The sequence below is a fragment of the Cydia strobilella genome, chromosome 22 (genome assembly GCF_947568885.1).
Source record: "Cydia strobilella chromosome 22, ilCydStro3.1, whole genome shotgun sequence".
Lineage (NCBI taxonomy): Eukaryota > Metazoa > Arthropoda > Insecta > Lepidoptera > Tortricidae > Cydia > Cydia strobilella.
The window spans coordinates 6,679,850-6,707,753 of record NC_086062.1 but is presented as its reverse complement, the minus strand read 5'-3'; the positions used below and the strand labels follow the sequence as shown (position 1 = coordinate 6,707,753).

General features: G+C 38.0%; 2 protein-coding genes across 3 annotated transcripts in view; both read left to right on the top strand.

The window, feature by feature from the left end:
* LOC134751391 (uncharacterized) overlaps window positions 1-27,904 on the top strand; it is a 277,631-nt gene that overhangs the window by 173,684 nt on the left and 76,043 nt on the right. For both annotated transcript variants that reach the window (XM_063686769.1, XM_063686767.1), the window contains exon 3: window positions 23,035-23,154. In XM_063686769.1, the coding sequence (XP_063542839.1) occupies window positions 23,035-23,154 (120 nt within the window). The remainder of the gene's footprint in view (window positions 1-23,034; window positions 23,155-27,904) is intronic.
* LOC134751556 (tubulin beta chain) lies at window positions 11,175-13,242 on the top strand. The gene is made up of 2 exons (XM_063687010.1): window positions 11,175-11,339; window positions 11,879-13,242. Exons 1-2 carry the CDS (start codon window positions 11,283-11,285, stop codon window positions 13,163-13,165), a joined length of 1,344 nt encoding a protein of 447 aa, XP_063543080.1. The 5' UTR covers window positions 11,175-11,282; the 3' UTR covers window positions 13,166-13,242.

Sequence of the window (27,904 nt, the reverse complement as noted above, 5' to 3'; positions counted from 1 at the left end):
ATCATTTATTTTCAGGCAACTAAGGCCCATATACCTGTTCATACCTTACATGCAATAATAAAAATCTTAAAAGCTAAATAAAAACCATTTCGGTGACGCAATTTTCTGTTGCGTCGCTTTGGTGTAAGATTCGGCAGATTTCCACGGAAACGCCGTAATACCACATTCTTCAGCCAGAAGTCCGCGTTTGCGATGGTTCCCAGCAGCGGCCGGAATATACCTACCGATTTTGATAAAACATGTCTGAACCATCCCTAGAAAATCTGCTTTCAAATAAAAAACCGTTTCCAAATCGGTTTACCCGTTTAAGAGCTTCCGGCAAGCTCGGCTGATTTTCACCTTCCCATACAAATGGACTTTCGTTCTCATTTTATAACTACGTGTTGGATTGAAATAAAACTTTGCACATACAATGACATGAGGTATGTCTAGGTCTGTAATTAGTTTATATAGCTCTAGTATATAAAACAAAGTAAATAGAGCAAAAACAAGTTTTGTATGAATAACTAAATTTCGCTGTTTTTTTTTACTATGGTATCTGAAGCTGCAAAAACTAATTACACGCCTAGATATACCTAATCCTATTGTAAGTACAAAGTTTCAAAGCAAGCTAGCTGGTCGTTTTAAAATGAGAGCGTAACTACGTTTGTATGGAGAATCGAGTTTGCCGGGGACTTAAATTAAATTAAATTAATACAATTAAATTAAAATAAATTATACTATACATTAAAATAAATACACCCATTAACTTAACATTAGTTTTCGTAAACTCTTTATAACGCGAAGTCTGGGAGAGGTAGTCATGGATCTATGTTATTGGCTACCCGACGGTATCGTAATTGCCTCCGTTATATAACATTATTAGTATTACGTAATCTTGAGTACAGGTTGAAGGCAAGGTACGTCCAGACTATTAATGTCTGCGATGAATATGATACAGCTCGGCGCTGAACTATTGGTATATTGTCTAAAAGGCTACAAAACAAATGCGTTTTGCAGCTACGGCTACGGCAGGGGTCACCAAATGGCGGACCGCGGTCCGGATCCGACCCGCCGACCTATTCTGTGCTGTACATTTGTGCCATTCTCAATCAAAAGGGTACTTATTGTCGGTTGTCAATAAGGCGCTATTTCCATATAGCTTCAACTGAAAATCAACCTTATTGACAAGCGACAATGTGGTACCTTTTGGTTGTAAATGTCACATTTGGTTATTTAATAAACTCAAGTAGAAACAGACCGCGATGGTAATTTTATTTTAAAAACCGGATCCCTGAAGAAACTCATTGGTGATCCCTAGACTACGGTATCTACACACTCATACATTACAATTATATTCGGATAAATCTATATAAGTACTTCTGAATTTCAAGTGATTCCGAAAATCACCCATAATTTCCCATCATATATGGCAATAGGGTGATTTCGAAAATGCACTCTCCACTTCTTAATTTTCTCGGTTTCGTCGAGGTCGATGCGGGGCGCGTTCTAAAAGCAAAGATTACACGCTGTGTGTTTAAGTGTACGCACAAGTGTGTCTAAGTATACGTACCAGTGTGTAAGTGTACGCAGTTGTGCGTAAGTTACCTGATCTTAATTGATAATCATAAGATAATATTTATCAATGTTATTTTATATTTTTCATTTTTATTTTATATTTTTGTAATGTGGTAAAATATGGGTTTTTAAGACAGGTCAGGATTTCAGGAAATATTTTTTATTTTTTATAAGATCTTTTTGTACACACAAAGCAATGATTGAATGAATATGAATTTGACTCATCTATCAGAATGTACAGTAAGTATAAACTCACGATTGTCTACACTAACAATAAAGAGTAAACTTTAAATAAAAACTAAGTTAGAAAGTAATCAAAGAACTCTATTTTCCGCAAATGTGAGTTGACGACTAACGGAGCGGAAAAGCCTCTGGCATGTTCATCCTTAAGATCAATGCTAGAGATGGGCTGAGTATGGACTTTGCCGAATACGAATATTCGGCCGAATATTCGGTTCAGCTCATACCGAATCGAATTTTCGCTTGGGCTAAAACTGCCTAAAACGCTGAAAACAAGTTCATTCAGGTCCGCGGCCTGCACCCATAACGTGTTTTTGACCCTTCTCCTACCGACGGACCAGGAATGTTTATGAAAAGAAACGGAAACGTCTCATAATCGCAAAGTGCATCCGCACTAACTAGCGGACGCCCTGATAAAAAAAATATTTGGTAAATATTCGGCAGTTCGAACCGTGTAACATGTCAGAGGCTCCCTTTCCATGTTAGCATTATATGTAAACATAATATTGTTCTATTTTAAGTCGGTTAAATTCCATTCTTGTGTCTCACGGTAATTCAAACAGCTATATTTCTTTTCATATCTTAAGTGGACCTTGCTATTTGAAATTCTAGATACACCACTTGGAGAGTTTAGCTGATATAGTAAACCAATATATTAAGAAACTTATTTTTAAAATAATTTGAACTTTATTTCAATGTCATAAAGCTTTTTGCGTTATAAATTTTTGTGCAAAGTTAGTTTGGTTATTAATTTCAAGTGTTTGTTTAAAATACCAACTCGGATTTCACGCTAACGATAAAAGTTAAGTTATGACTGTAAAATATTATATGCAAAATTGAACCATATTATTAAGAATTAAAAAAGGGCGTATCCCTACAATATGTGTCTATATAGAAAAACAAAGACGTTTAGAATATTTTTTTTAAAGACATCCCACCGACGAGAAGGAATAGTTTTGGCTACACCCATTAAGTAGGTCAATTTGGACCTTATGTTAATTAGGAAATAAAGAGTAATTTGTATAGGATAGTACGGAATCATGAAATTCAGGATTGGTTTAGGTGTTACCAATGGGGTGCAAGGAGTTTGCTAGAGCGGGGAAATCGGGATCTGGGTAGGGATTTCATAAAACCCCTTTGCGGGGTTTTCTCGTGGCCATTCGCGGAGCGTTGGAAGAAGTTCTCTAGTGTAGGTTAGGTCTATTTAGGTTACCTATATTGTGTTCTGGTCTAGATTTTGCTAGTATCTTATGATGCTGGTAGAGTTCGGATTGGAGCATAATATGGTGTAATCTATTGTGGGGTTTAACTTGAATATTTTTAGAGAAGTGCATTTTAGATTGTGTTTATTTAGTGGGTTTAATTGTTGTATTGGTTTGTGGTTTAAACAAGCGCTAGTGTTTGATATAATACTAGTGAGGTCTAAATTATAAATCAATAAATTTAATAAGATTGTAAAGTTTGTTTTGTTCATAGTGTCATTTATAAACTTTTTAGTGAATTGTAACTATTAGTTGTTTGTTGATTTGTGCCCAGACAAGTGCTAATGTAAGTAAATATATTGGTGAAATTTTACTTACAAATCAATATATTATTAGAGGTTGTAAAGTCATGTTTGGTTCATAGTACAATTTATTAATTTATGTTTTAATTGTGCTTAATATATATAGTGTTTTGACCTGGATTATTTTAGTGATATTTAGCTCTGGAATGATTTTGGTTGGAGTACTTTATATATTATTTTAAAGTTAGTTTTGCAATTTATCTCACAGCTTTCTTAAATAACTTATGGGGTAGAGAGAACTAATTCCGATCCAGTACAGTGCTGGGCAGATGGAGAGATAGGGCGGGTACCTTACGGTGACAACGACAGTCTTAATTCTCCTACTGCGCTGGGTTGATAATTTCAGGTGGGTCCCTGACAGTTCCTGGGTTTACAAGGACAGGTTCTAACCCCTGGGGTCTGGACAATTTGGGTTGTCTCCTAGACTTCTTAAAAAAGCCAGATTCTAGACCAACTATCCCATTACCTTTTTCCCGACCTACATCGGCTGTCCCAAACCCTATCGCTGATGCTGGTCCACGTGGAGAAATAGGGGGTCAGTTCTAAATCGAGGTGTCTCCACTCGTCTTAGTTAGCTGTAGCCTAGGAATTTCTCATTGCACATCGAGAAATTACGCGAGTAAATTAAATGTACATCCCGGGATGTTAGTTTGCAATTATATCGATAGATTAGTTGGTTAGTTTAACTGTTAGGGCTAGGGTTTATATTTGTATGGTTTAGGGAATTGTAGGATTGATCAAGGTTTATAATTTTTATATAACAAAGCCATTAGATCTTCACTGTAGTTAGCTAGGTTCGCTTCCGATATATTTATGGCTATTTAAACTACATAGTACGAGTATAATTATGGGTTTATGGGTGAAATTTAAATAGCGGTAGCTAGTATGTAGTGTGGGTTTAGGGATTGTTAGAATTGTATTACATACACTTATTTATGACTTATTGACAAACTTGACATATTTATGACTTTGAATATAATTTGGTCCTTTGCATCACTACTGGTAGAAAAATATATTGTGGGAAAAACATAACAAATAACCACAATATAATGTAGTATTGTAGAATCAATTTGTTTGTAAAAGAAATATTTGTTTTGCCTGTCCCTTGGCAGTCTGTATGACGACTTCATTCTGTGTTCTAGAGATCTGTAATTTTCACATTCGACCTTAAAATACAAGGTCATATTATCATAAAACTTTATTATTCGAAATATATATATCAATGAGTGATTTACCCAAGCTAGATCGATGCAGAGCAAGATCGTGGTTTATTTTGGTCCGAAAGGTGATTCAAAATGACTACAACTATAGTTTGGTTAATATTATTTCATTGAATACCTACTAAAATATACTACAAAATTACAGTATTCTGGGAAATTGGAGTGGATTAAATACAGCTGCTCTAACTACCAGTATTTTGTTATGTTAAATTGTCCCTTTGATGTCCTCTCATTTATGACGAAAAAGTCATAAAATAATGTTCAGGGCAAATGACGAGGTAGCCCTGTCATTATGAAAAGATGTCCCTTCAGGACCACATAATAGTTCCTTCAGAACTGGGGCGGGGGTCTGCCCTAGCAACTGGATGATGACCACGGATAGTCGCGGCGGAGCGGGCGACATCTATACCCCAAAAACAAAATATTTGTAAATTGTGACATTTATTAGTGATCGTACTTTGACCATTTGACTATTACATTCGACAGACTTTACTTATTTTGACATACATTATTGAAGACTTAACTATGACATTCTACAGACTTATAGAAGTATGTTTTACATAATATTTATTGATTGCAATTTAAATAAGACTTCATTTGATTAAGATGTACTTTACATTTGTTTTACAAACTGTATTTAAACTTACAATGATCTTTCTAAATACTCTGACTTATTTTACACTGGCATAATTCACGTTTTATTAATTATTTATCATTATTAGGATTTTTTAGGCGTATTATTCATAACTCTTTCCTATTATGCGAAAAGGATTTCGGTTACTATTAACGGTTATGACGAAGGGTTCTACATAAACACAAGACGATCATTTGGCCAATCTACTGATCCAATTCAAGATATTAACTTATATATTTAGATTTGATTTAGGTTATTTACATTATTTTATAATAATTAATAAAGGTAGTTACGGATTGCGGTATTTTTAAAGTTTTTTTAGAATTTTAGATTTTCTTATTGGAATTTTTAGTATTTTAGGCAAGTCTAGGTTTAGCTGACTAGGGTTAGTTAGGGAGAGTGGTGGGAGAGTGTTACAACCGACCTATTCGGCCGAATACGAACATTGAAAAATATGCCAAATACCGAATAATTACCGAATATTCGGCCCATCTCTAATCAATGCTAACCGCAAAGGCATATGTCAACCTTCTTTCATTGACCTTTATCATATGTCATATGTATAATCTTATGATGTCGTGCGTTATCAAAGTAAAGAGTTTGTCAAAGAACTGTCTTATTTCAAACATAGATTGATTAAGTCCCACAGTAAGCCCAAGGAGGCTTGTGTTATGGGTACTCAGACAACGATATATATAATATATCAATAATTAAATACATACAAAACACCCATGACTCAGGAACAAATATCTGTCCTCATCACACAAATAAATGCCCTTACCGGGATTCGAACCCAGGACCATCGGCTTCACAGACAGGGTCACTACCCACTAGGCCAGACCGGTCGTCAAATGATCCAGTTTTTAACGTTGATTCTTAACGAGCCTTTATGATTTGTACCCATAACATTTATTTCGGAGCTTATATACACTAATGCTCTTTCTATATACTCAACATAGTTTAAAAAATACTTATACATATTTTACTGAAACTTGAATTTGGACCATAGTTGTTAGTTGTGGACTAAAGTTACCTGATTTTACAATATATCTTCCAATTTCCTCGTAACATGTAACACCCCCTGAGCGACCTACGACAGCCTTATTTTTGGCCGTGCAATATCATGTCAAGGTTACGGTCGTGTATCGTGTAGGGGGTCACGGATCGACATGCAACGATTTCCAAGATATCGATATCGATATCGAAAGTATCTGTGACCTGTAGACCTTGTGACCATTTCGAATAAAAAAAATTATCGACAAAAAAACAATATAATTATCAATATTTTCATACTTAGGAAATTTCAATTTCAATGCAACCGGTAGAGGACAACAGCTGGCCCCTGTTTCACCACGGTGACAAGTGCGACAATTGTCGACGTCACTGTTACTGACGTCACAGGCCTCCATAGGCTACGGTAACCGCTTACCATCGCACGGGCGGTGTGCTTGTTTGCCACCAACATTTTAATTAAAAAAAACTTTATTATATCGCCAATAAATAAGTACCTATGTTGCGAAGCTAATGACAATTGTCACTTTAGGGGGGCCAAAGTGGTCTTTGGGTGTTGTTTTAGAGAAAGTGGGCTGTGACAGACGGACAGACAGACGCACGAGTGATCCTATAAGGATTCCGTTTTTTTCTCTTGAGGTACGGAACCCTAAAAATTGCAACCCCATTAGGGATTGAATTGCTAAAATCCTTGCTTAGTGCCCTTCGAACAAAAAGGGTTCCAAAGAAACTCCAAACTTCATTCAATACAGACCATTAATCAAAAATGTTTTATAAGATTTATTTAATAAAAGAAAAATAAATAGATATCCAAGAGTAAGTATTGTAAATAAATAACTTGATACCAAATTATTGACAATTCAGTTGAGATTGGCTGGATAGTATCAAACTTTTTCAATCAAACAAAATCTCTTACCGATTTATAATATTTTCATTGAGTAAATTTGCTTAATCTTGTAGCCTTATCATCTGTTCTATAAGTCTTGGCGTTGGTTTTAAGGACACTCTATACAGTAAATTCTAAATTGCCATAGTATAAAAATTGGGGGTTACCCCTTTTCACCCCCTTAAGAGATGGGACCTTTATTCGGGACTCAAAACTATTGAATAACAAATTTCACCTAGGGTACAAAAATTTAAGCATATTTCAAATCGACTATACTACATATACTTTACAGACCAGGCTCTCAGTGAAGTTCCGTTTGCAAAAATTGCGGACTGCAGTTTGACTTCTGATCCTTGTAGTGGGGTTCCTACGCTCCTAGAAACCCGATGATGCCGGCTGAAAAGTGGTGCCGTTACCCCCACTAGCCCTTTGAATTTCCCCCTTACAATTATCATACATTCGCTATCGAAAAAATCCCACCTTTTGCACAAATTGGACTAATTTGAGTCTAGCATAATTGAACTAACTAACTAACTAATATGGCTCACCGACCCAAAGAGGGTCTTGGCCTCCGAAACGAGAGCACTCCACTTTTCCCGATTCTGCGCCGTTTCCTGCCAATTCTCGGCTTGAAGCTGCCGCAGATCCGCTTCTACACTGTCTCCCCAGCGGTATCTAGGCCGACCTACCGGGCGGCCACCAGTCGGTCTTCCAAAGTACGCCCTTTTGACAACCCGATCCTCTCCCATTCTTAAGAGGTGACCGAACCAGCAAAGTCTGTGGGATTTCGTTTCGCCGATAATATTGGTTGTAATTGACTACCTAATTAATATTATTAGTATGTCTCACAACAGTTTAAATTCAACCCGGCTACACTATACCTACGAATGGAAATCATAAAAGTGCTCTTATTGGGCACACAAGTTACTAGGTATAGAGCTTTGTGAGTCAACGGCCGGGCTAGGTTAGACCGGCTGATCCTTTATTTTTCACTGTTCGGGCTAAATCCTGTAATCCGATTTACACCCGTTTTATAGTGGTCTCTGCATGAAATGTTCTATGGTTGGTAGATTTTGTATTATTACTTATAGGTTATACATTGTTCCAAGAATATTACATGAATAAAGCTTTTAGAGCTCTTTAGGCTTACGTTAGAACAGCTTATTTTATTAAGCTTTTTTTAGTGAAACATGAGTGCTAGACAAATCCCTCCTTATTCAGATTCAGACTTTTTATTTATAAACATACATTAATAAAGTTTACACGTCAATGTCTTATGACAAAGAAGCAACTTAAGCAAGTATGTATAATTTATGAATAAGTGCTGGATATTTATTTACATGTATACCAGAAGCAACAGTTATTATATTTTACAGACTTTATACACGACTTATACACAATAACAGTAGGCATACAATATGGCACAACATTTATAAGTGGGCGCAACGATCCCTTTGCAGAAACTCGTTAGTACTATAGCATGCTATAACAACTATTTTATTATAACAACTTTTAAATGAAATAGTCGTAACATAACCTCAAATTTTCACAGGTATTTCGCTACAAAGCTGCAAATACGTATGTGGTATTTTCTATTAAAAAAAACAGTTGATATTAAGAAAATATGTTATTTTACTTTAGTGTACAATCGTGACCTTTAGTAGCGGTATGAACATAAGCGTACACACACTTGTTGCTGGCAACCCTAAAGCTTCTAAATATTACCCCAGTACGGAGCGCCTTAAAATTAATAGGCGCATTAAAATTAAGCGGGTTTTAGACAGACCGTTTTTACAGCAGGAGATTGGGGCGCCTTAACGACATCTATTCATAAAACGTTCTGAAGATAAATAATGTTTTGGTTATTTTTAAATACCCAAAGAGTTATTAAATAAGTTTCCACTTAAAAAAAGATTTACGTGCTTTGTTTGCTAGTAGAATGAAACATTCTTACCCCCTTATTCATAAAACTTTACAAGCCTCAATTAGTTCTTTTGTGTTTTATCCCTTTCTTTCAAATACATAAGTCAAAATAACAGATTAAGACAAACGATTAAATTTTTGCGCAGTCTTATAATATGTTTGTCTTATAATATGAAGTAAGGCATGTCAAATTATAAGGTACACCCCCACCGACCTCTGGTTATGAGGGAGGTATACATATATAGTTAGTACGACGTTACTACATTGATGGTCAATAAATGTCAATTAACTAATTGGATTTCATATACGAGTATCACGTCCAACTTAATTAATTGATACAAAACATAGTTTAAAGCATAATAACAAAATTACAGGATGATTTTCTACTTGGTATGAAATTCAATATGTTTATATAAAACAGGGATTTTATTAAACATAACGGTAGTAATAACAAGTTTGGGAACAAATCAAATTCCTAACCTAACCCAACCTAGTACGTCATTTTCATTTCGCAAGTATGGGGTTGGGAAATGAAATGGTTGCGATGTAAAAAACTTGCTAAAATTTCATTTGGGAAATGAAACTGATGCCATAAGTTTGTTGGGAAGTGAAATTTGGCGAAAAATATTTTGGCTAAACGGCGGTATTATTTTATATACGGGTATATTAAATAATTTCACGGTTTAGACACTTGTTTTAGTCACTCGCGCGTCGCGCGCGAGTCGCGCGACATGTTGTTAGTTGTTAGTATGTCTCACAACAGTTTAAATTCGATTATATGTGTATATTGTTAAACAGGAGGTAAACTAATAAAATATTTTAAATGTAGGTATCAGTGTAATGTGTATAAGTCCATTTCCAAACTCCTCGTTTTACGCAATTGCAGTACCTACGAGTAGTTGTGTTAGGTTTATAGAAATAAAATGTATAAATACCACTTACCGTTTGATCGTCGTTTTTCTCGTTTGCTTTTGAAGGGGCAACCCGAGGCAGTTGTTTTCCTTCAATAATACGAGAAAATTAAATTGGTAATATTATATCACTAACAACACCCAAGTTAAAATGGGGCTGCACAATTGTACCATGTATCAGAGGAGAAAATTAAATTTGTAATATTTAAAATATATCACTAACAACACTATAAATGGGCCTAGGCTGGGCATTTCTATCATATGTCGGAGGTCTTAAGGGCTAGGCCCACCAAGTGGGTCCCACGAGACCGAATCCAACATCCCGGCATACCTTGATAACGATGGAGAGAACTCGACTTAAGTCTTGCTGACCATGGAGACTGCGCAAAAATTTAAAAAGGAAAAAGGGGGAAAGAGAGGCATTCCACACCAGTGAGATATACTACACTCTTCAGTTTGAAAGTTAAAATCTGTATAGTTAGAGCTAGAACTCGAACTAGTTATGGTTGTGACTAGCATGTTAGTATTATGTCTGCCGCACACCTTCCCAGTCGCCCTGCCATTCGTAATACTGAATTTTGGAAAGAATATTTTTTTCATTTTTACCTTGCAACCATTCTGATTTATAGAACAACAAGCTTTCTTGAACTGTAGGTTAAGCTTACTTCATTGTTTGGACCATATGACATCGATATAAGTAGATACATAATCCAAATAAATTTAACACACCATCGTGTAGTACACAAACGGATACATCTGAACGATTTTCTTTACTGTACCTACTGGGCTACTGTATAATTTTCAACTGCTTGGTGACTGTTACGTACACACTTAAACTCGACGATTCATCTTTTTTATAACACAATCCCGACATTCCGACACATATTTTCACTTATTAACAAACTTGAACGAAAGTTTTAAGCGAAAATTTATAAATAAACACATTTGACATTCCGCTTTTTTGACGTTGATTAAATTTTTTTAATCAGTTCTTAAGGTTATATAAAAAAGAGGTTATATAGTATTACGAGTGCCTTTCAACTGTTGCTTTAAATTTGTTAATAATGCTATTTTTCTTTTGCTAAATATTATGCCCTTTAAAATACGCAAGTCATCAAAGTCCAAAAAGTTTGTACCTAAGTACAAATAAAAAGCGCCAGGCCGCAAATTATGTCAAAAAATTTCAAATCACTATCACTGCCGTTCGAATTTCAGTTCGAATGCCACTCGATTGTTTTGGGTCAGTCTAGTTGGTGGCAATAAGGCAACTTAGGTCGGCTTCAAGAGAAGCTAATAAAATAAATAATAAATAAGTGTTCAAATTAGTTAAATAAAAATGAGGGAAATCGTACACATACAGGCGGGGCAGTGTGGAAACCAGATTGGTGCGAAGGTAAGGATATTTTTGGTAATATTTAAAAGTATTGTGTGTAATTTAATTTCGCTGTAAGGTAGGTTTAAATGGCAAGACAAGTTTAATTATTGCCTGTATTTATTTTAAGTCTCTTCTTATTCTTCCTAACGTTTGTCCCGGCTTATTTTTAAATAAGTCATTTATTTTATTAATAATTTTCAAAAGCTCAGTATATTAGTTCCGAGCTCTTTAAGGAATCTTAGGATTAAATTACCTTCAATCTTGATAAATGTCAAGAATTTTAGGCTTCGCCATATGGAGTCCCTTAGGGCATTTAATTTAGGAATTTAGCGTGCCTTTAGGTTAAACACAGGCCCCCGAATTTACTATCCGTATAACGATATGTCGGTTAATGTCAAAAGTTGTATCTTATTATTAATAATAAAATACACATTTTAAGTGGCATGCGGTCAAACGACCCCTTTGAGTTGACCTAAGAGGAAACAATGGGAGGGAAGTGAACTATGAATGAAGCCTGGTACAGTTAAAACGCATCCTAAAAAGCAACTCTCTTTCAGTTCTGGGAAGTGATATCAGACGAGCATGGCATCGACCCAACAGGCACGTACCACGGCGACTCCGACCTGCAGCTCGAGCGCATCAATGTCTACTACAACGAGGCCACCGGCGGCAAGTACGTTCCGCGCGCTATCTTGGTGGACCTCGAGCCCGGCACCATGGACTCCGTGCGTTCCGGGCCCTTCGGACAGATCTTTCGGCCGGACAACTTCGTCTTCGGACAGTCGGGCGCTGGCAACAACTGGGCGAAAGGACACTACACCGAAGGCGCCGAGCTCGTAGACTCAGTCTTAGACGTCGTCAGGAAAGAGGCCGAAGGTTGCGACTGTCTACAGGGATTCCAATTGACGCATTCACTCGGCGGCGGTACCGGAGCCGGATTAGGAACACTTTTGATTTCCAAGATCAGAGAGGAGTACCCCGATCGCATCATGAACACTTTCAGCGTCGTGCCCTCGCCCAAAGTATCTGACACTGTAGTTGAACCTTACAATGCCACCTTATCCGTCCATCAGCTAGTTGAAAATACTGATGAATCGTACTGCATCGACAATGAGGCCTTATACGACATTTGCTTCAGAACTCTGAAGCTCACCACGCCAACCTACGGAGATCTGAACCATCTGGTATCTGCGACAATGTCCGGTGTGACTACCTGCTTGAGATTCCCTGGCCAACTGAACGCAGACTTGAGGAAATTGGCTGTGAACATGGTGCCGTTCCCTCGTCTGCATTTCTTCATTCCCGGCTTTGCGCCGTTGACGTCGAGAGGCAGTCAGCAGTACAGAGCCCTGACGGTGCCTGAGCTGACTCAGCAGATGTTTGATGCTAAGAACATGATGGCGGCGTGTGATCCTCGTCACGGGAGATACTTGACTGTGGCGGCCGTGTTCAGAGGCCGCATGTCAATGAAAGAAGTAGACGAGCAGATGATGAACATACAGAACAAGAACTCTTCCTACTTTGTGGAATGGATTCCGAATAACGTGAAGACAGCCGTCTGCGACATCCCGCCGCGTGGTCTAAAGATGTCTGCTACTTTCATTGGTAACTCCACAGCCATCCAGGAGTTGTTCAAGCGTATATCTGAGCAGTTTACAGCTATGTTCAGACGTAAGGCGTTCCTGCACTGGTACACTGGAGAGGGTATGGACGAGATGGAGTTCACCGAGGCCGAGAGCAACATGAACGACCTGGTGTCGGAGTACCAGCAGTACCAGGACGCCACGGCTGAGGAGGAAGGCGAGTTTGACGAGGAAGAAGAGGGCGGAGACGAAGGAGACTAGGCTTTTATAAGTTTGCATTTGTGTTTTATTTTACGTTTATTTTATGGTTTACTTCGGATTATATTTTTTGAAATAAATATTACTAGGTTTTATTCACTACTTAAGACTAACCACTACCACCACCTTGCACCATTCACTAACGCGGGGTTAACCGGTTAAACCTGGAGTTACCATGATTACCAGTACAATTTGACACCGGGTTAAAGGATTAACCGGTTAATCTCGGGTTAGTGGGATGGTGCAAGTGGAGCTTAGTGGGCCTTAATATTTGACAGTTGCATGTCAAATGTCAATGTACCGTTAACTACTAAGGCCCACTTGCATCATCTTACTAACCCGGGGTTAACCGGTTAAACCTGGAGTGACTATGGTTACCGGTACAATTTGACACTGGGTTAACGATTTAACCGGTTAACCCCGGGTTAGTGGGATGGTGCAAGTAGCGCTAACTAGACTAGGACTTATCCTTTAAACTTTTAGTGCGTAGCGGTAACATACTTGCCAATCTTGCCATCATACTTAAAACAAAAACGCAACTCTACTATAAGAATAACGGTTGAAAATAACGCAAATATGCGTTGCCGGCAGTGAATGCGTTCAACGCAAATAACGCTGTCGTCGCGAGTATAGTGGTGCGCCAAGAACGCTTTTGAGTGTTAAGGTATAAATGTCAATGTAAATTCATGCTTTTAGATAACCATGCAAAGCACGCCAAGAACCTTTGAAGACGTCGCGTCGTAAGAAGTCGTGCCCGTGGCGCCAAGAACGCTTATAAGTGCTATTACTATTACTATGACGTACGTTGTGAAAGTAACCTTAAAATTTTCCAATACGGTTTATATTTGCTAGCTTATACCAGATATTGGTACCTATATACTTACTTTACTCTTTGGATATTGGCGTGTGCATGACGATCTTTGGTTTGACAGATGGCATTCAAAAGGTTGTATGATCTTGGTGTATGGCGTTTAAAGGGTTAACATAGTGCGCTGAAATAAGTTGTCAGATGTCAACGTACACGCCTCTTACAGATTACTAACCATTTGTAAACCTTACTACATGGAAATAAGGTTTACAATCAAATGACGTTGCTCTGTTAGTTCAGAACGATGCCTGTTGCAGTGCAAATAGCTACTGGAAAAAACTAGCATTTAATATTTAGCGGTCACTGCGCGCGATGGCTGCCGCGTTCCGTTTAATTACTTCCACTAAATGGATAATGGAATATTCATTTATAACTTATTGAGGAAAATGGAGGAAAGAGAAACTCTTTTGACAGCGATTTATTGACATTGGCACTTATAGTTTGTCAAGGGACTGTCTCATTTCGGGCGTAGACGCAGAGAGTCATACTGTTTTTGTCTTGCACTGGTGCTGGCGCCCAGAAGAAGGGGATGAGTGTAGTTTTTTTTGTTCTTATTTACTTGACCAACTATAAATTACTAATAACCCAATCATGAAGTATAGAAGTATAATCTATGAACCCAGTTCTTAACTGTCTGAATGCCTTGCACCCTGCATACATTATTCAAAATGTCACTCACATGCCAAAATCATGGGAATGAGCGAGCAAATATGAACTTTATCTAAAAGTATGAAGGTTACATTGACAACGTACGGTACGCTGTAATACTTATAAGCGTCCTTGGCCGTCCTTGGCTTGTCGTGCCAAGGGCGCTTATAAGTATTACAGCGATACTTATAAGCGTCCTTGGCCGTCCTTGGCTTGTCGTGCCAAGGGCGCTTATAAGTATTACAGCGATACTTATAAGCGTCCTTGGCCGTCCTTGGCTTGTCGTGCCAAGGGCGCTTATAAGTATTACAGCGATACTTATAAGCGTCCTTGGCACGACTAATCGCAACGGATTTCCGTGTTTTTGGCGTCCTAAGGGTTAATCGGGCACAGTTTGTTTTGGGCAGCATTGCACTTTTGAAGCTTGCGCCATTACTCACATCTTTGATATTTTTTTGTCACATTTAATTAAAAATGTGTCGAAGTCTAGTCAAAGGTCCCACTTTGTCGTTTACCATAAAGAAGAGATTTGCTTGTATCTTTATATGAATAACCTGTGAGAGCCTCCTTATGGCAAGCGACAAAGTGGGACTTTTTGCTTGGAAATAAGTGAAATGGCACAAATGATTTCACGCTGTCAAAGTAGACCTTCACACTTTCAAAGTAGACCTTCACACTTTCAAAGTAGACCTTCACACTTTCAAAAGCAATGTTTATATTATATCACAGATCTAGATAGATTACGCTTCATTGTAGTAGCCGAACCACGAGTTGACACTTGACGTTTGCGTTAGCGACTGCGTAAACTCGATCGAACTCCATCTCGCTCGCACTGATGCTTTAGTACGATAGAGAGGGAATGCGATCGAGTTCACGCAGTCACTTACGTAAATGTCAAATGCGAACTCGTGGTAGCCGTGTAGATCTGTGGTTCGCTAACTCCCATTTTTATGTAGCGCTATAAGTATGACAACTCTTTTATTAAAGAATTTAAGATTCCAAAAGGTAATAAAAATTTCCTATTAGCCATTTCACAAAAGTAATCAAAGCAGTCCGTCGCAGTGGCCGGTAAATATATCAATGCTGTTTATTTTACACTCGGTACAAGCGTTTCACTGTGTCAACTGGCCCCGTTGACGTTAAGAAAGCTAGTGGTACTCAAACTTATGAATATGATTGCTCTATATAAGACATTACTTTTTGACCTAACCATTTGGACGCCGAGAACTGAGGGTGTTGTGATTAGTCATGTCGATAGCGCCGATATGCTTATTTACACTAGATTAGATTAGATTTATTTATTTCAGAATAAAAATTACACTATAAATTTGTATCAATGTCAAAATTATGCTTATCTTCTTATCATTACATACAAAAAAATATTAAAAATAAATTAAAATAATTTTCTCTCCCAATAAGGAATTATATTTTCTAGTTTGTACCAATGATGTTGGCGTATAAGTGATGTGTTTTGATATGACGAATGACGAATGGTGCTCAAAATGTTAGTTTCTTACGGGACTTACAGCTAGTTTTTGACTGATAGATGATTTTAATCCAATTGGTTTATAACCATTAAATTAAAAAAATAGATTAAACAAACCTTTTATTTTTTGTACATGCAGTGTAACATTTTTTCATTTACATGTTGCAAAAAAAAAAATTATCCATTTCAAATTACGGTGATTTTATAACCATAGTACAATTAAAATAAAGTCGAGATTTAAAGCACGCCATTATATATGTGTATTATTAACTTTATGGTTAATGGAAACTGATAAAGTCAGTGCAAAGTTTGCTACAGACAGACACAATATTTTTTTTTTCGGTTCACCAACAATTGTTTCTACAAAGAAAGAATGAATACATACAAGCACTTTGAGTGATATTCTAAGTGTAACAATCACTTAAAGGTAAACACAGCAGCATGCATTTCATACAAAGAAAAAATTTGCAATAGACCATTACTAATTCACTATATTCGCTGACTCACGACCACATTCCTTTTTGAAACCGTTTAAAACCGGCCAATCATCGCAAAAGAGCCAAATCGGCAGTTATTTCGGCCGATATCGAATCGGAAGTCGCCAGACTCGTGCATCCGCTGCCCGTACTCCGGCTGAATATTTCAGGGCTCACATTGCCAATGCTTACCGACCCGTTTTGCAACAGTGAAGCCTGGCGTCCATGGAACTCGATTTCAAAGGCCAGCAACTAACATTGGCGTGTGAGAAACATTTTTGAAAAATAACAGATATTTGTCAGAGCTCAACGAGGGTGCGGGGTGATAAGAGTCGGCAACGCGTATGTAGCTCCTCTGGAGTTGCATGTGTACATAGGCTACCGAGACTGCTTAACATCAGGTGGGGCGTATGCTTGTTTGCCACCGACTTAGTATAAAAAAATCTCACTCAATTGCCATTTTCTCTCGGTTTGACTCTTGATGAAAGATCAGACACCACACAACTCGACCAACTCGACAATCATGACATGTGTGAAATTTAAATAACCCCTAACAGTATTGGGGGTAGGGAATTTACATTGATTTTTTTACATGCCAAGGGGTTTCGTGAATGTTTTTTCATGCTAAGAGGGTCACATCATAGAAAAGTTTTAAAAACACTGACCTAACGTACCACCTAATTTTTTATTATTTTTTGTATGGCTAAACATAAATGTCTTTTTTTACTAACCTATTATGGTGTTTGGTGTCCCACTGCAGGGCGCCGAGCACATGATTGACGCGACAGTATCTCGCCGCGAGATAGACTACCCGTCTTTTACTAACTGTATGAATGAAAGGGGGACGGGTAGTCTATGTCGCGGCGAGATACTCTCGCGCCAATCATGTGCTAGCCCGGCTGGGCAAAGGCCTCTCCTCTTGTCTTCCATGACTCCCGATATAGTGCCTCCTCCGGCCAGTTGTTGAGAAAGGTGTCTAGGTCGTCCCGCCATCTTCGTCTTATAAAACTTAAATAAAAGAAATAACCCAGTTACCCCGTGGCTTACAACCAGTATCCATTTTCATATTTCCCTATCTTTGGAATAATTTCCGAATATACGACCAACTGATAAACCAAGGTTATGAAAAACAAATGAGACCCGCTAGTAATATAATATCAAATCTACTGCATCTCTTCTTAATGCTGACGTTGCAAAATCAACCTTGACTGGTACATATAAAGCTCAAATTTAAAGATTTCGAAGACGCAGCGAAGGTTATTCGAAATGGTAACTTCAGCAAAGTTATATTTGTTTTAAAAATGACAATGCGAAAAGAACTGTAAACGTTTAAGTATAATGTTGATATTCCAAGAAAACGAGCAGGCGTCGTACGGTTTTCTGAAGTAGATGTAAAAATGAATTTGAGATGCACCGATAGAAATACGAATGTCGAGGTGCATCTCTAGAATTGTACGCAGATCGATAGGGGCGGGCGGGAGTAGGGGGGTATTTTCAGCAGAGTTATTCTGAAAAGTTAGATGTTTGTATTTTCGTCTTCAGTTATAAGCTCGTTTTTTTAGTATTAGGAAGAAGGTAAGCGATCTTAATGTCTTTTTATTAAAAATTACTTCTGAAAAATAAATCACATAAAATATGTTACAATTACAAATCATATACGATCTTTTACATTCTTTAGCGTTCATAAGTAATATAAACTATTTTTTTAAAGCGTTTTACAATATTTTTCAATAAAAAGACACGTCAAGATTGTTTACCTTTTTTCAAATGCCAAAAAAAAACGAAATATAAGTACAAGTCTAAGTGTAAGGCCTGAGTGGACGCTCGAAGCGGAGCGTTCGGCGGGGCGTGCAGCGTGACGTCAGACTCACAAGTGATTTGAGCAGCGTGCACTAAGGCCGCTCTTATACGTTTGCATTTGTTTAACATGCACGCCGCACGCCCCGCCCCGCCGCACGCCCAACTCGAGCGTCCACTCAGGCCTTACACTAACACTACGAGTAGTATACAATTATTATATAGGAGAAATAAATGTGGATGCGCTACAAAAAGTCACGTGATTATTTTCATACATTAGTTAACTTTCGATTGGCGTTTTCTATCCACTTAGGCCGCCTTAACGTAGGCGAATAACACGCAAACGCGAAGCGAAGCGATGCGGCGCGGGGTGAATCAATAATCAATCCTTCGATACCTATAGAAGTGTCCTATGTGGGCGATCTCGTTGCGAACGCGAACGCCGTAGGCCCGCCGCGCCGCCTTGCTTCGCTTCGCGTTCGCGAGTTGTTCGCTTACGTAAGACGCTGAATCAGTAGAAAAGCAACCTTAGAATACTAACTGGTACCAATGGCAAGCTATATTTGAAATGATTAGGAGTTCAGTGACATTATAAAAACCGTTATTATTGCTTAAATCTCATAATTTTATTTGTTACAGCTTTGCCACCATAAAGAGTATTAAAGTATACCCACAGCTCCATTCATAAGTAATAAATGGAGCTGAGAACTCTAGGGCTCCGCAAAGCCTCTGTCGGGGCTCCGCGAGAATACTTGTAATATTAAGAAAAAAACCAGTTCACAGTGACAGTTCTGGTCCACAGTGACGAACGTAATATTTTTATTTGTGGCTTCGTCAAATACAACGAGTAAAGTAAGTATATATATGTCATATATTTCCAAAAAAGTTCCGTCACCAAATAAGTTTGAGAACCGCTGCTTTATAGTGGCTTTATGGCTTTTGTTTAACAAATTAGGGTCTTAGACGTAATAATCATTTCAGAAGATGCAGACTATAATACATTTTACTAACGACTACTATAAACGAAATACTAACGACTTGGTACCCTGTTTATAATACCATAAAAACACGTTATTTAGGTATTATGTTTCGTGACCCCGTTACAAGTCAAGGCTGGTCAATGTAATTAAAGTTTTACGAATGTATAAAAGCAATGTCCTCATTTGATCACGAGAACACACACAGTAACGCATATGCATATACAGGTTAATATTTTAATTTATCCTTAGTCGGTTTTCTTTTTTTTTCAGGGTTCCGTACCCAAAGGGTAAAAACGGGACCCTATTACTAAGACTCCGCTGTCCGCCTGTCCGTCTGTTTGTCACCAGGCTGTAACTCATGAACCGTGATAGCTAGACAGTAGCCATACAACAAACGTGATTTTTTTGCCGTTTTTGCGTAATGCTACGGAACCCTTCGTGCAAAAGGCCGACTCGCACTTGTTTGTAAAAAGATTTTATATTTCGTGTGGTAGAACTTTTTTAAGCATTTAAAGCCGATGATTATTTTTCTGGACATTGGCAAATCTTCAGAAAATTCACGTTTGTACAGGACAACGGTACACAATTTCACGGAATACTCCAGCAATGAATGTGGCTCGTCTGATGTTGCTTATATCCATGGGCGATGATGACCGCTTCCTAACTGCTCCTTTGCACGTTATTTAAAAAAAAAAACGTACTTATAAGACATATAGTATACAGTTTAAGTACTGCCTTAAGAGTCCCCGGCAAGCTCGGTTCTCCATACAAACGTAGTTCCGCTCTCATTTTAAAACGACTAGCTGGATTGCTCTGAATCTTTGTACTTACAATAGGATAAGGTATATCTATGTCTGGAATTAGTTTATGTAACTTCAGATACAATAGTAAAAAAATACAGCAAATTTAAATTTTTTATACAAAACTTGTTTTTGCTTTATTTTGTTTGTTACTAGAGCCATATAAGCTAATAACAGGCCTAGATATACCTCGTGTCGTTATATGTGCAAAGTTTCATTACAATCAAACACGTAGTTTTAAAATGAGAACGAAACTCCGTTTGTATGTGAAGCTGAAATTCGGCCGAGCTTGCCGGGGACTCTTAAACAGTATCGTACTACAAATCCATTTTCGGAGCAGTAAGATTAGCTCAGCGCCTGCCAGACGTGAATTAGCGGCTACTATTCTATTCAGCCGCGGACGACAAAATTGTCACGCGAATTAAAAATAGCCAGTGCATTATTCTCATTGCTTGTGCGAGCTCGGGCAAAGTTGATGTCTCAGCCACCACTTTAATTATTTTAAAATAATAAATCAAATATCATTGGCCATAATAATTAAAAAAAAAAACATTGAGACACACAGTTATATACTTAAACGATACAATACATTACAATCAAAACAAAATTAAAATACAAAATAAAAAAATCTTTCTTTTATATTCATATTATAAATAACCTAACCCGAGATGTGAAATTAATAAATGAGATAAAAATTAAAAATTAATAAATTAGTATTAATGCGTAAATGTCAACAATAATTAATTATTAAATCTTACTTAACTAGACTAGGATTTCACTGTTTGGGGACTCGATAACGGTGAGAGAAATGATCGGCCGGTAAGCTCAAAGAAAATTCGATAGCTCTCGATGGTTAAACGGCCTCGCAGTTCTAAAAAACTTGCTAAGTTTATGACGCCTATGAAGGCCGTTCCATCGGTTTGCCGCTGTCACTGTCACATTTCGCAAGAAAGAACGGGAAAGATCATGCGCGCCAAGTGTCAATTTTGATCGAATTTTGTCGATTTTTATTTATTTTAAAAACGTTACCTTACAATATCGAAATTCGAAAGCTATGAAATTACTATTTAAGTGAAGATTGTTTTTTCTTCTTTTTTTGTTTATAGTATCACATAATTAATCACCGAGTAAAGTTGGTTTAAAAGTCCGAGTTAGAGGTTACTTTGGGAATAAATTAAAGCGAAGTGTCATAATTCGTGTATCGGAAGCTATGATATTAAAGATAATATAGTCAAGAACTACATATATTTTTTCTACGTCTACGAATATCAACGCCTCTTAGAAAAACATGATCATATAAGGTGATTTTTCGCCTTCTGGCTCAGGGAACCGCCTTAAGCTTTGTATTTCTTTTATTCAAGCCGATTACCGAAATAGGTAATACTTGAATAGTACCGCCACGAACGACATAACCGAGCGATTTAAAATAACCACCTATTTAGTACATTATTCTCATTGCTTGTGCGAGCTCGGGCAAATAAAGGTATCGGGCGCCAGTGTAAGGCTACCTTTCCAAGCGGAGATGAGAGGAGACGTGCGGGAATCAACCAATAGCACTGATTGTAATCGACATTTGTTCTCCGCTCCGCTGGATTGAGTAATGTTTAAAGAAGATTAAGGTGCAGTGAGTTCAGGACCTTCTCCGAACGAAACTCGTTGAGAACTGAGCTTGCCCGGGATCGCGGATATCATTGTTATCATGGGCACCTTTGTACCGGGAACGGCAGGGAGCCGTTTAATTATTATTTTTTTTAATTTATAATTTCTATTTTTATTTGTAAGCTTTAGTTTTAGGTAATATAATTTGTAATTATAAAAATAAAAAAATCGTCTTGTCAAATTCACCACCGTAAATTTGTATGGTTTATGGTGGGCTTCAAATCTACTCGCCCAATATTGTCGCATTGCATATGTTCTGTCCCTCACGGGCGCACGCGGTAGGCCACTTCTATATGATCCTACCTTCTATGGTTAAGATTGAACTAAAAAAGTTTTAGTTACATAACCATAGCCTTAATTTAACGGCCTACGTACAACCTTTTCTTTGTCATTTTAAGTTTCACAAGGTGTCACACATGTGTCACAATCACGTGGACATGACATTTATATACATATTGAAAATATAATAAAATAATCTTAAGAGCATAAATAGGTTTAGAAACAGCAGTAGCACACACATGTTCTGGTGAAATACAAGAATTATTGCTATTGTATTTGCAGTACACTCAAAAGACAGTTGAAGACGTCGAAACGAAAATATTTTACGCTATCTTTAAAACATCATGGCATAAAGATTGGAAAACTGACCCAACAACCTGTACCTATGATGTAAGATATTCAAGCGTTTCGAAAAGTAGGGCAAAGCGATACTCTCCAAAATCTGGAGCAGTCCAACTGAGAGAGTTTCTTCTCAGCAATAACAGATCAAATAACAACATGTACTGACGAATGACGTGGACGTGAGGAACACCCAAATATCCCGGAAATGTTTTCCCGATTTTTATAACCACGATTTTCATAATCCCGAATTTTTATACGTCCGAAATATCAAAACTACGATTTTTAAAAACACGATGAAAGAGAATCACGACTGTGCTATTTCCAAATACTTAAAACCCGATTGTCATTTGAATGAAAGCTTAAAATTCCGATTTTACACTTTCTTTTTTTACTTTATAAGTATGCATTGCATTCGTTTTAATCTTATGGTTTCTTCCCCTAGAAAAGTAATCCTATCGAGAGAAGCTTTTACATCAACTTATTGATCAAACCCCGATCTGATCTTTACTTAGCCTGTCTAAATTTCTGTCTTTCCAGTACCCGGAGTGAAGGCGATGGCGATCCTCAACTGCCTGCTGGCCCGCCAGCTGTGCTTCGAGGACGCTTCATGCTCCGCCATCCTTGAGATCATCCCGCGCGTCTGTGGCTCCGAACTTGGTGAGTTTATAGAAGTTGTACCTTTTGGTGTCAAGGCAGTCCTCAATTACATGCTTACGAGTATGAGGATACTTTGTGTTCCGCCATCCTCGAGATCATCCCGCGCGTCTGTGGCTCCGAACTTGGCGAGTTTCTGAAAGTTGTTCCTTTAAGTTTCAAGAATTCGTTTCTGTATTTAGGCGGTGCTCAACACTATGTTCTAAAGGATTTTGTATCCTAAATAAATAATTTATTGCTATTGTACATACTCCAGTTACCACACATATCAATGGTGGATAAACCGTACACGACACTTTTATTAGTTAGGTAAAAATAATCTAACACGTGAGGTAATTAATTCATTTTATTAAAATCGCGCACATATCAGATTTGGTCAGCGCAATGACGATATGTTTTTATCGTGACTGTATAATTTGTACAAAATTCTGCTACATTGTCGAGTCAGCCGTCTGTGCCGTCGTTTGGTCTGATATTTTATTCCCGCCTCCCTCAGGACGGGAGAAGGTCAAAATACTCGGCGGTGCCTCTTTCACACCGCTACCGGAGGGCCACGGAACGTACGCTCCGAACGCGAACGCTCGACATCGACCGCCATACATTAAATTTGTTTTGATAATACTCCTAATCGATTTCAGCCACAGCGTCTGTGTGCTCTGTAATAGGCATTTTTAATTAGTATTATTATTGTAGCTGTTCAGCTCTCTGGTGCGCCTGGTGGTGGGTGGCTCGCGTACTTTATCTTCCTGCTATTAATATTCGAGCGCATTTTGGGCACGCCAGTCGCCAGTACCCAGCACACTACTTATATAATTTGCAGCAAATTAAGTTTGATGGCAATGATGGCAGAGCCTTAAACTCATTTCGCTTTCTGTCGAGTTCACTGCAACGTTCAGTTTATACATCACTGACTCGATCATGGGATCATGACACATTCGGGCCGCTGCGCTTCCTTCCGCTCCCAGTCAGAAAGCTCTACTTAGCTTGCATCTTTATATGTCTTCATTTGTTTCAACCAATGTATAGCGGAAGACGTTAGTGCCGAGCGCGCACGCCTGGAGCGTGCCGTTTCACGGCCGAGGCGTAACGTAACGTGATGTTATCCAACTTGAAGTTTAATAAATAATTAATTAAGATAGTCTCAGCGAAAATGTTTCACTTACTAATAAACAGTTAAAATAATATCATCCTTATCAGCTAACTTCTTCATTTTCTTGATTCAGAGAATCAGGGTCGGGTACCTACAGGATTCGAACCCGGGACCTCCTACTTCGTAGTCAGGGTACCGAGAGGCTAGTCCTTGGGATGAAAACTGTTCGTATCGGTGTAATAGGCAGCCACGTGCACTTACCGGCCTCTTAAGTGCAGCCTTCAGCACATAATTTGACAATGGATTGGCGCAACATAACGTTACTATTAGACAACCCTTATGAGATCAAGCATGTAGTTCACTGAGAACATATTGTTATTAATAGAATGTTTTAAAATGTAGTTGTGTTAAAATTAAAATGGAATCCTTGATTGAGTAGCTTGTAATTTTAAACTAACACGGGACTTAATCTTATTGACTTGCGTTTATTTATGGCCTGACGTTTCGAACGTGACGTTACGTTCGTTAGTTAGTGAATCAAATCGTGTTCGTTTAAATCAGTATATTGAGTAGCTTGTATTTGTTAAATGTAATATTTAAGAAAACGGAGATGTTATATATCAATGCACTTTGCATACACTATGCAGTAGGCACGGAGCGGGTGAGCGGGTTAACAAAAAACGGTATGAGCAAAAGCTAACTGGCGTGCGGCGGATTTTACATACAATGACACCGGCATGCGTGCGCCCACTCCGTGCACCCGCGCCAACTAGCGGCCGCACTTACTGTGTATTTTCTGGTTAGGCATCGGTGTGACCGACAGCCAAGGATGTCGCGGTTAGATTCTCGCACTCATGCATAATGTGCGGCAACAAAAGAAACTATGGCCGCCACGCTCGTTAGCTGCGAACTTCGCATATTTTGAACAATGAGCCGCGCGAACTTCGCGAGTTTCTTAATATCTTATTGGTGGGTTGAATTAAGCTGGGAAGTTTTAATGCGTGGGGATTAAGGTGGATACTTAATATAGGTAATGTAAATTAGAGGCACTTTAGATCGTTTATGATCTGGCTAACCAAATATATCAGTATTTAGTAACATTAGAATAAAAAAACTACACACATCCTTTTTAAGGTTCCGTAGTCAACTACGAACCCTTATAGTTTCGCCATGTCCGTCCATATGTCCGTCTGCGGCTCTGCAAAAAAAAGAATTTAGGGTACGTACCATACAAAAAGATTTTATATGAAAAACCTAAATTCGTTGTATTTTTTAACTATGATATCTGAAGTTACATAAACTAATTACAGACATAGATATACCTTAGCCTATTGTAAGTACAAAGTTTCAGAGCAATCTATCTAGTCGTTTTAAAATAAGAGCGTAACTACGTTTGTATGGAGAACCAAGCTTACCGGGGACTCTTTAAAGTTAGGGTGAACTGCCCGCTTCCGCTGCCGCTTATAATATCCACCAGATTCAACTTCACATGATAACACTTTTAATGCGTTCGCACGTTGGGAGCATATTCATTGAATAACTTTGACTTTTACTCATTCGTCTCGGCTATTATACTTGTTCGGAATCTTCGCAACTTTATGAAATATTGCTTTCAATGATTTAAAAATATTTCACGTTGATAATAGATGAGCCTGAAAGAACTCGAAGTTTGGGAAGTTGTCAGATATTATAGATTTATTTTATGTAGTTTCTGAAGATTATTAAATTCAGAAGTTAGACATTAGTGACGTCGTAATATCCATATTAATATTTATTTTCTCTAGTAGGTAGCTATTTTCCATTTGGGTGCTAAGTTACTTAGGTCAATACGAGTAAGTGTGGCATACATGTAAAGGGGCCCACTGACTATCAGTCCGCCGGACGATATCGGCCTGTCAGTTGTTCGGAGCTGTCAAATTTTTGTTCTAACTGACAGGCCTATATCGTCCGGCGGACTGATAGTCAGTGGGTCCCATAAGTGTGGCTGACCTTCACATTGGGGCCTGTTTACATATTGATTAGTGTTTATTGCGAGTTCATATATGTCCTACTTGTGTTTAATGTGTAAACCCCGCGGCCCCAATGACGGCTAGCCAGGAGCTACTTTAATAAACCAAACATATCTATATGAAGTGCTCTTAAAGATCTACTCCTGACAGTTTTTCCTTTTACATTTGGTCTTTCCTTTCATTCTTTTAATACTTTGTTCTTATACAAAAATACATATTTCAAAAAACTTTAATCACAATCGATTCACCCGCTAAATATTGAATTTCATACACCACACTCAAAGAAGACAATAGGTGTTCTGTAGGTCGCCTTACTCTATACAACCCCTCTTATCTTCATCCAAAAGGACATATGTTGCTTGGGAATCCATGTCGGTTAGGACCTTCAGTAGCTAAAGGGTGTAACTCCGTCATCTTTATCTAAAAAGATGTATGTAATATAAAAACATTTATCAGTTACTATCTTTTGGAGTTGGAGCATACATACAAACCCAGTATCTTAACCCAAAATGACGTATGTGACTAGAGAATACGTGGCTGTTAGGATGTTTTGGAGTCAAGCGTGTACGTGTAAGGCGAGCCTAACAATGGATCGAGGTCAGTAGATGTAGAGCAAGTTGTTAGGGAATCGATTTTGATAGTGAGTTCGAGGTCGCGGGTTCACATCCTGGTTTGAGCGGGTTGTTTTTTAATTATAAGGCCGATACAGATGCCTTTACAGCACGGCTACCTACTGAATACACACTCTAATTGTAATGTATAGACTTATATCAATATAGACACAATGTTAATGGTACGGTTAAAATAAGACAGTTTCCTATAGGTTGAATAGTAGTAGTATTATGTGTATTATTAGCTACCCTTCTATATGTAAACCCCCAACGGAGCGGTAGCTGACGTTCACCACTCGTAATGATACATCTAACTCTTTACGTGTTATTGCGCGAAAAGAGCTTGTCCATATATAAATCTGGCTTGCTACGAATAATTGTCTCTACGAAAAGCTGCTACGGGCTACGGCGTAACAGTCGTAACGATGAAATAAAACTATGAAAACGGATTATATCGCGTATATTGGATTTATAATACATCCCGACATTTCGAACCCTTTACAGCGTTCGTGGTCAACGGGTGACTGAGGAAAAATTACGAAGTGCAAAAATACTAACATACTAAAAATAATGAACAATCATAGACTATAAACTTTAAGGCTGGTTGGCAGCAACGTCGGGATGTATTATAAATTCAATATACGCGATATAATCCGTTTTCATAGTTTTATTTCATGAGTAACTATCGCGGTAACCGAAGACAATAGTCGTAGCGATGTTAGAGGCCGATGTAAAATACAAACAAACAAACACACAACACAAATTGATGTCAGTTTCATCTCATTTTGACACCATTTGCCCATGCACTTTACTAATAGCACATTTATAGGCCAGTACCCCAATAGGAATGGAAGCATTATTTGTTCGGCGTACAAACAGCAACACTTTTAACTGTACATCGCTGGACTTTATGCCTTTTGTAATAAGGTTTACGAACTGTTCGTTAACAGGGCGATGGTACTGTATATCTGTGAGGTAAGGTGCATTGGGGGTTCGAAAGCGGGATAATTTCAAGTGAAATTAACGCGCGAATGATATCCAAA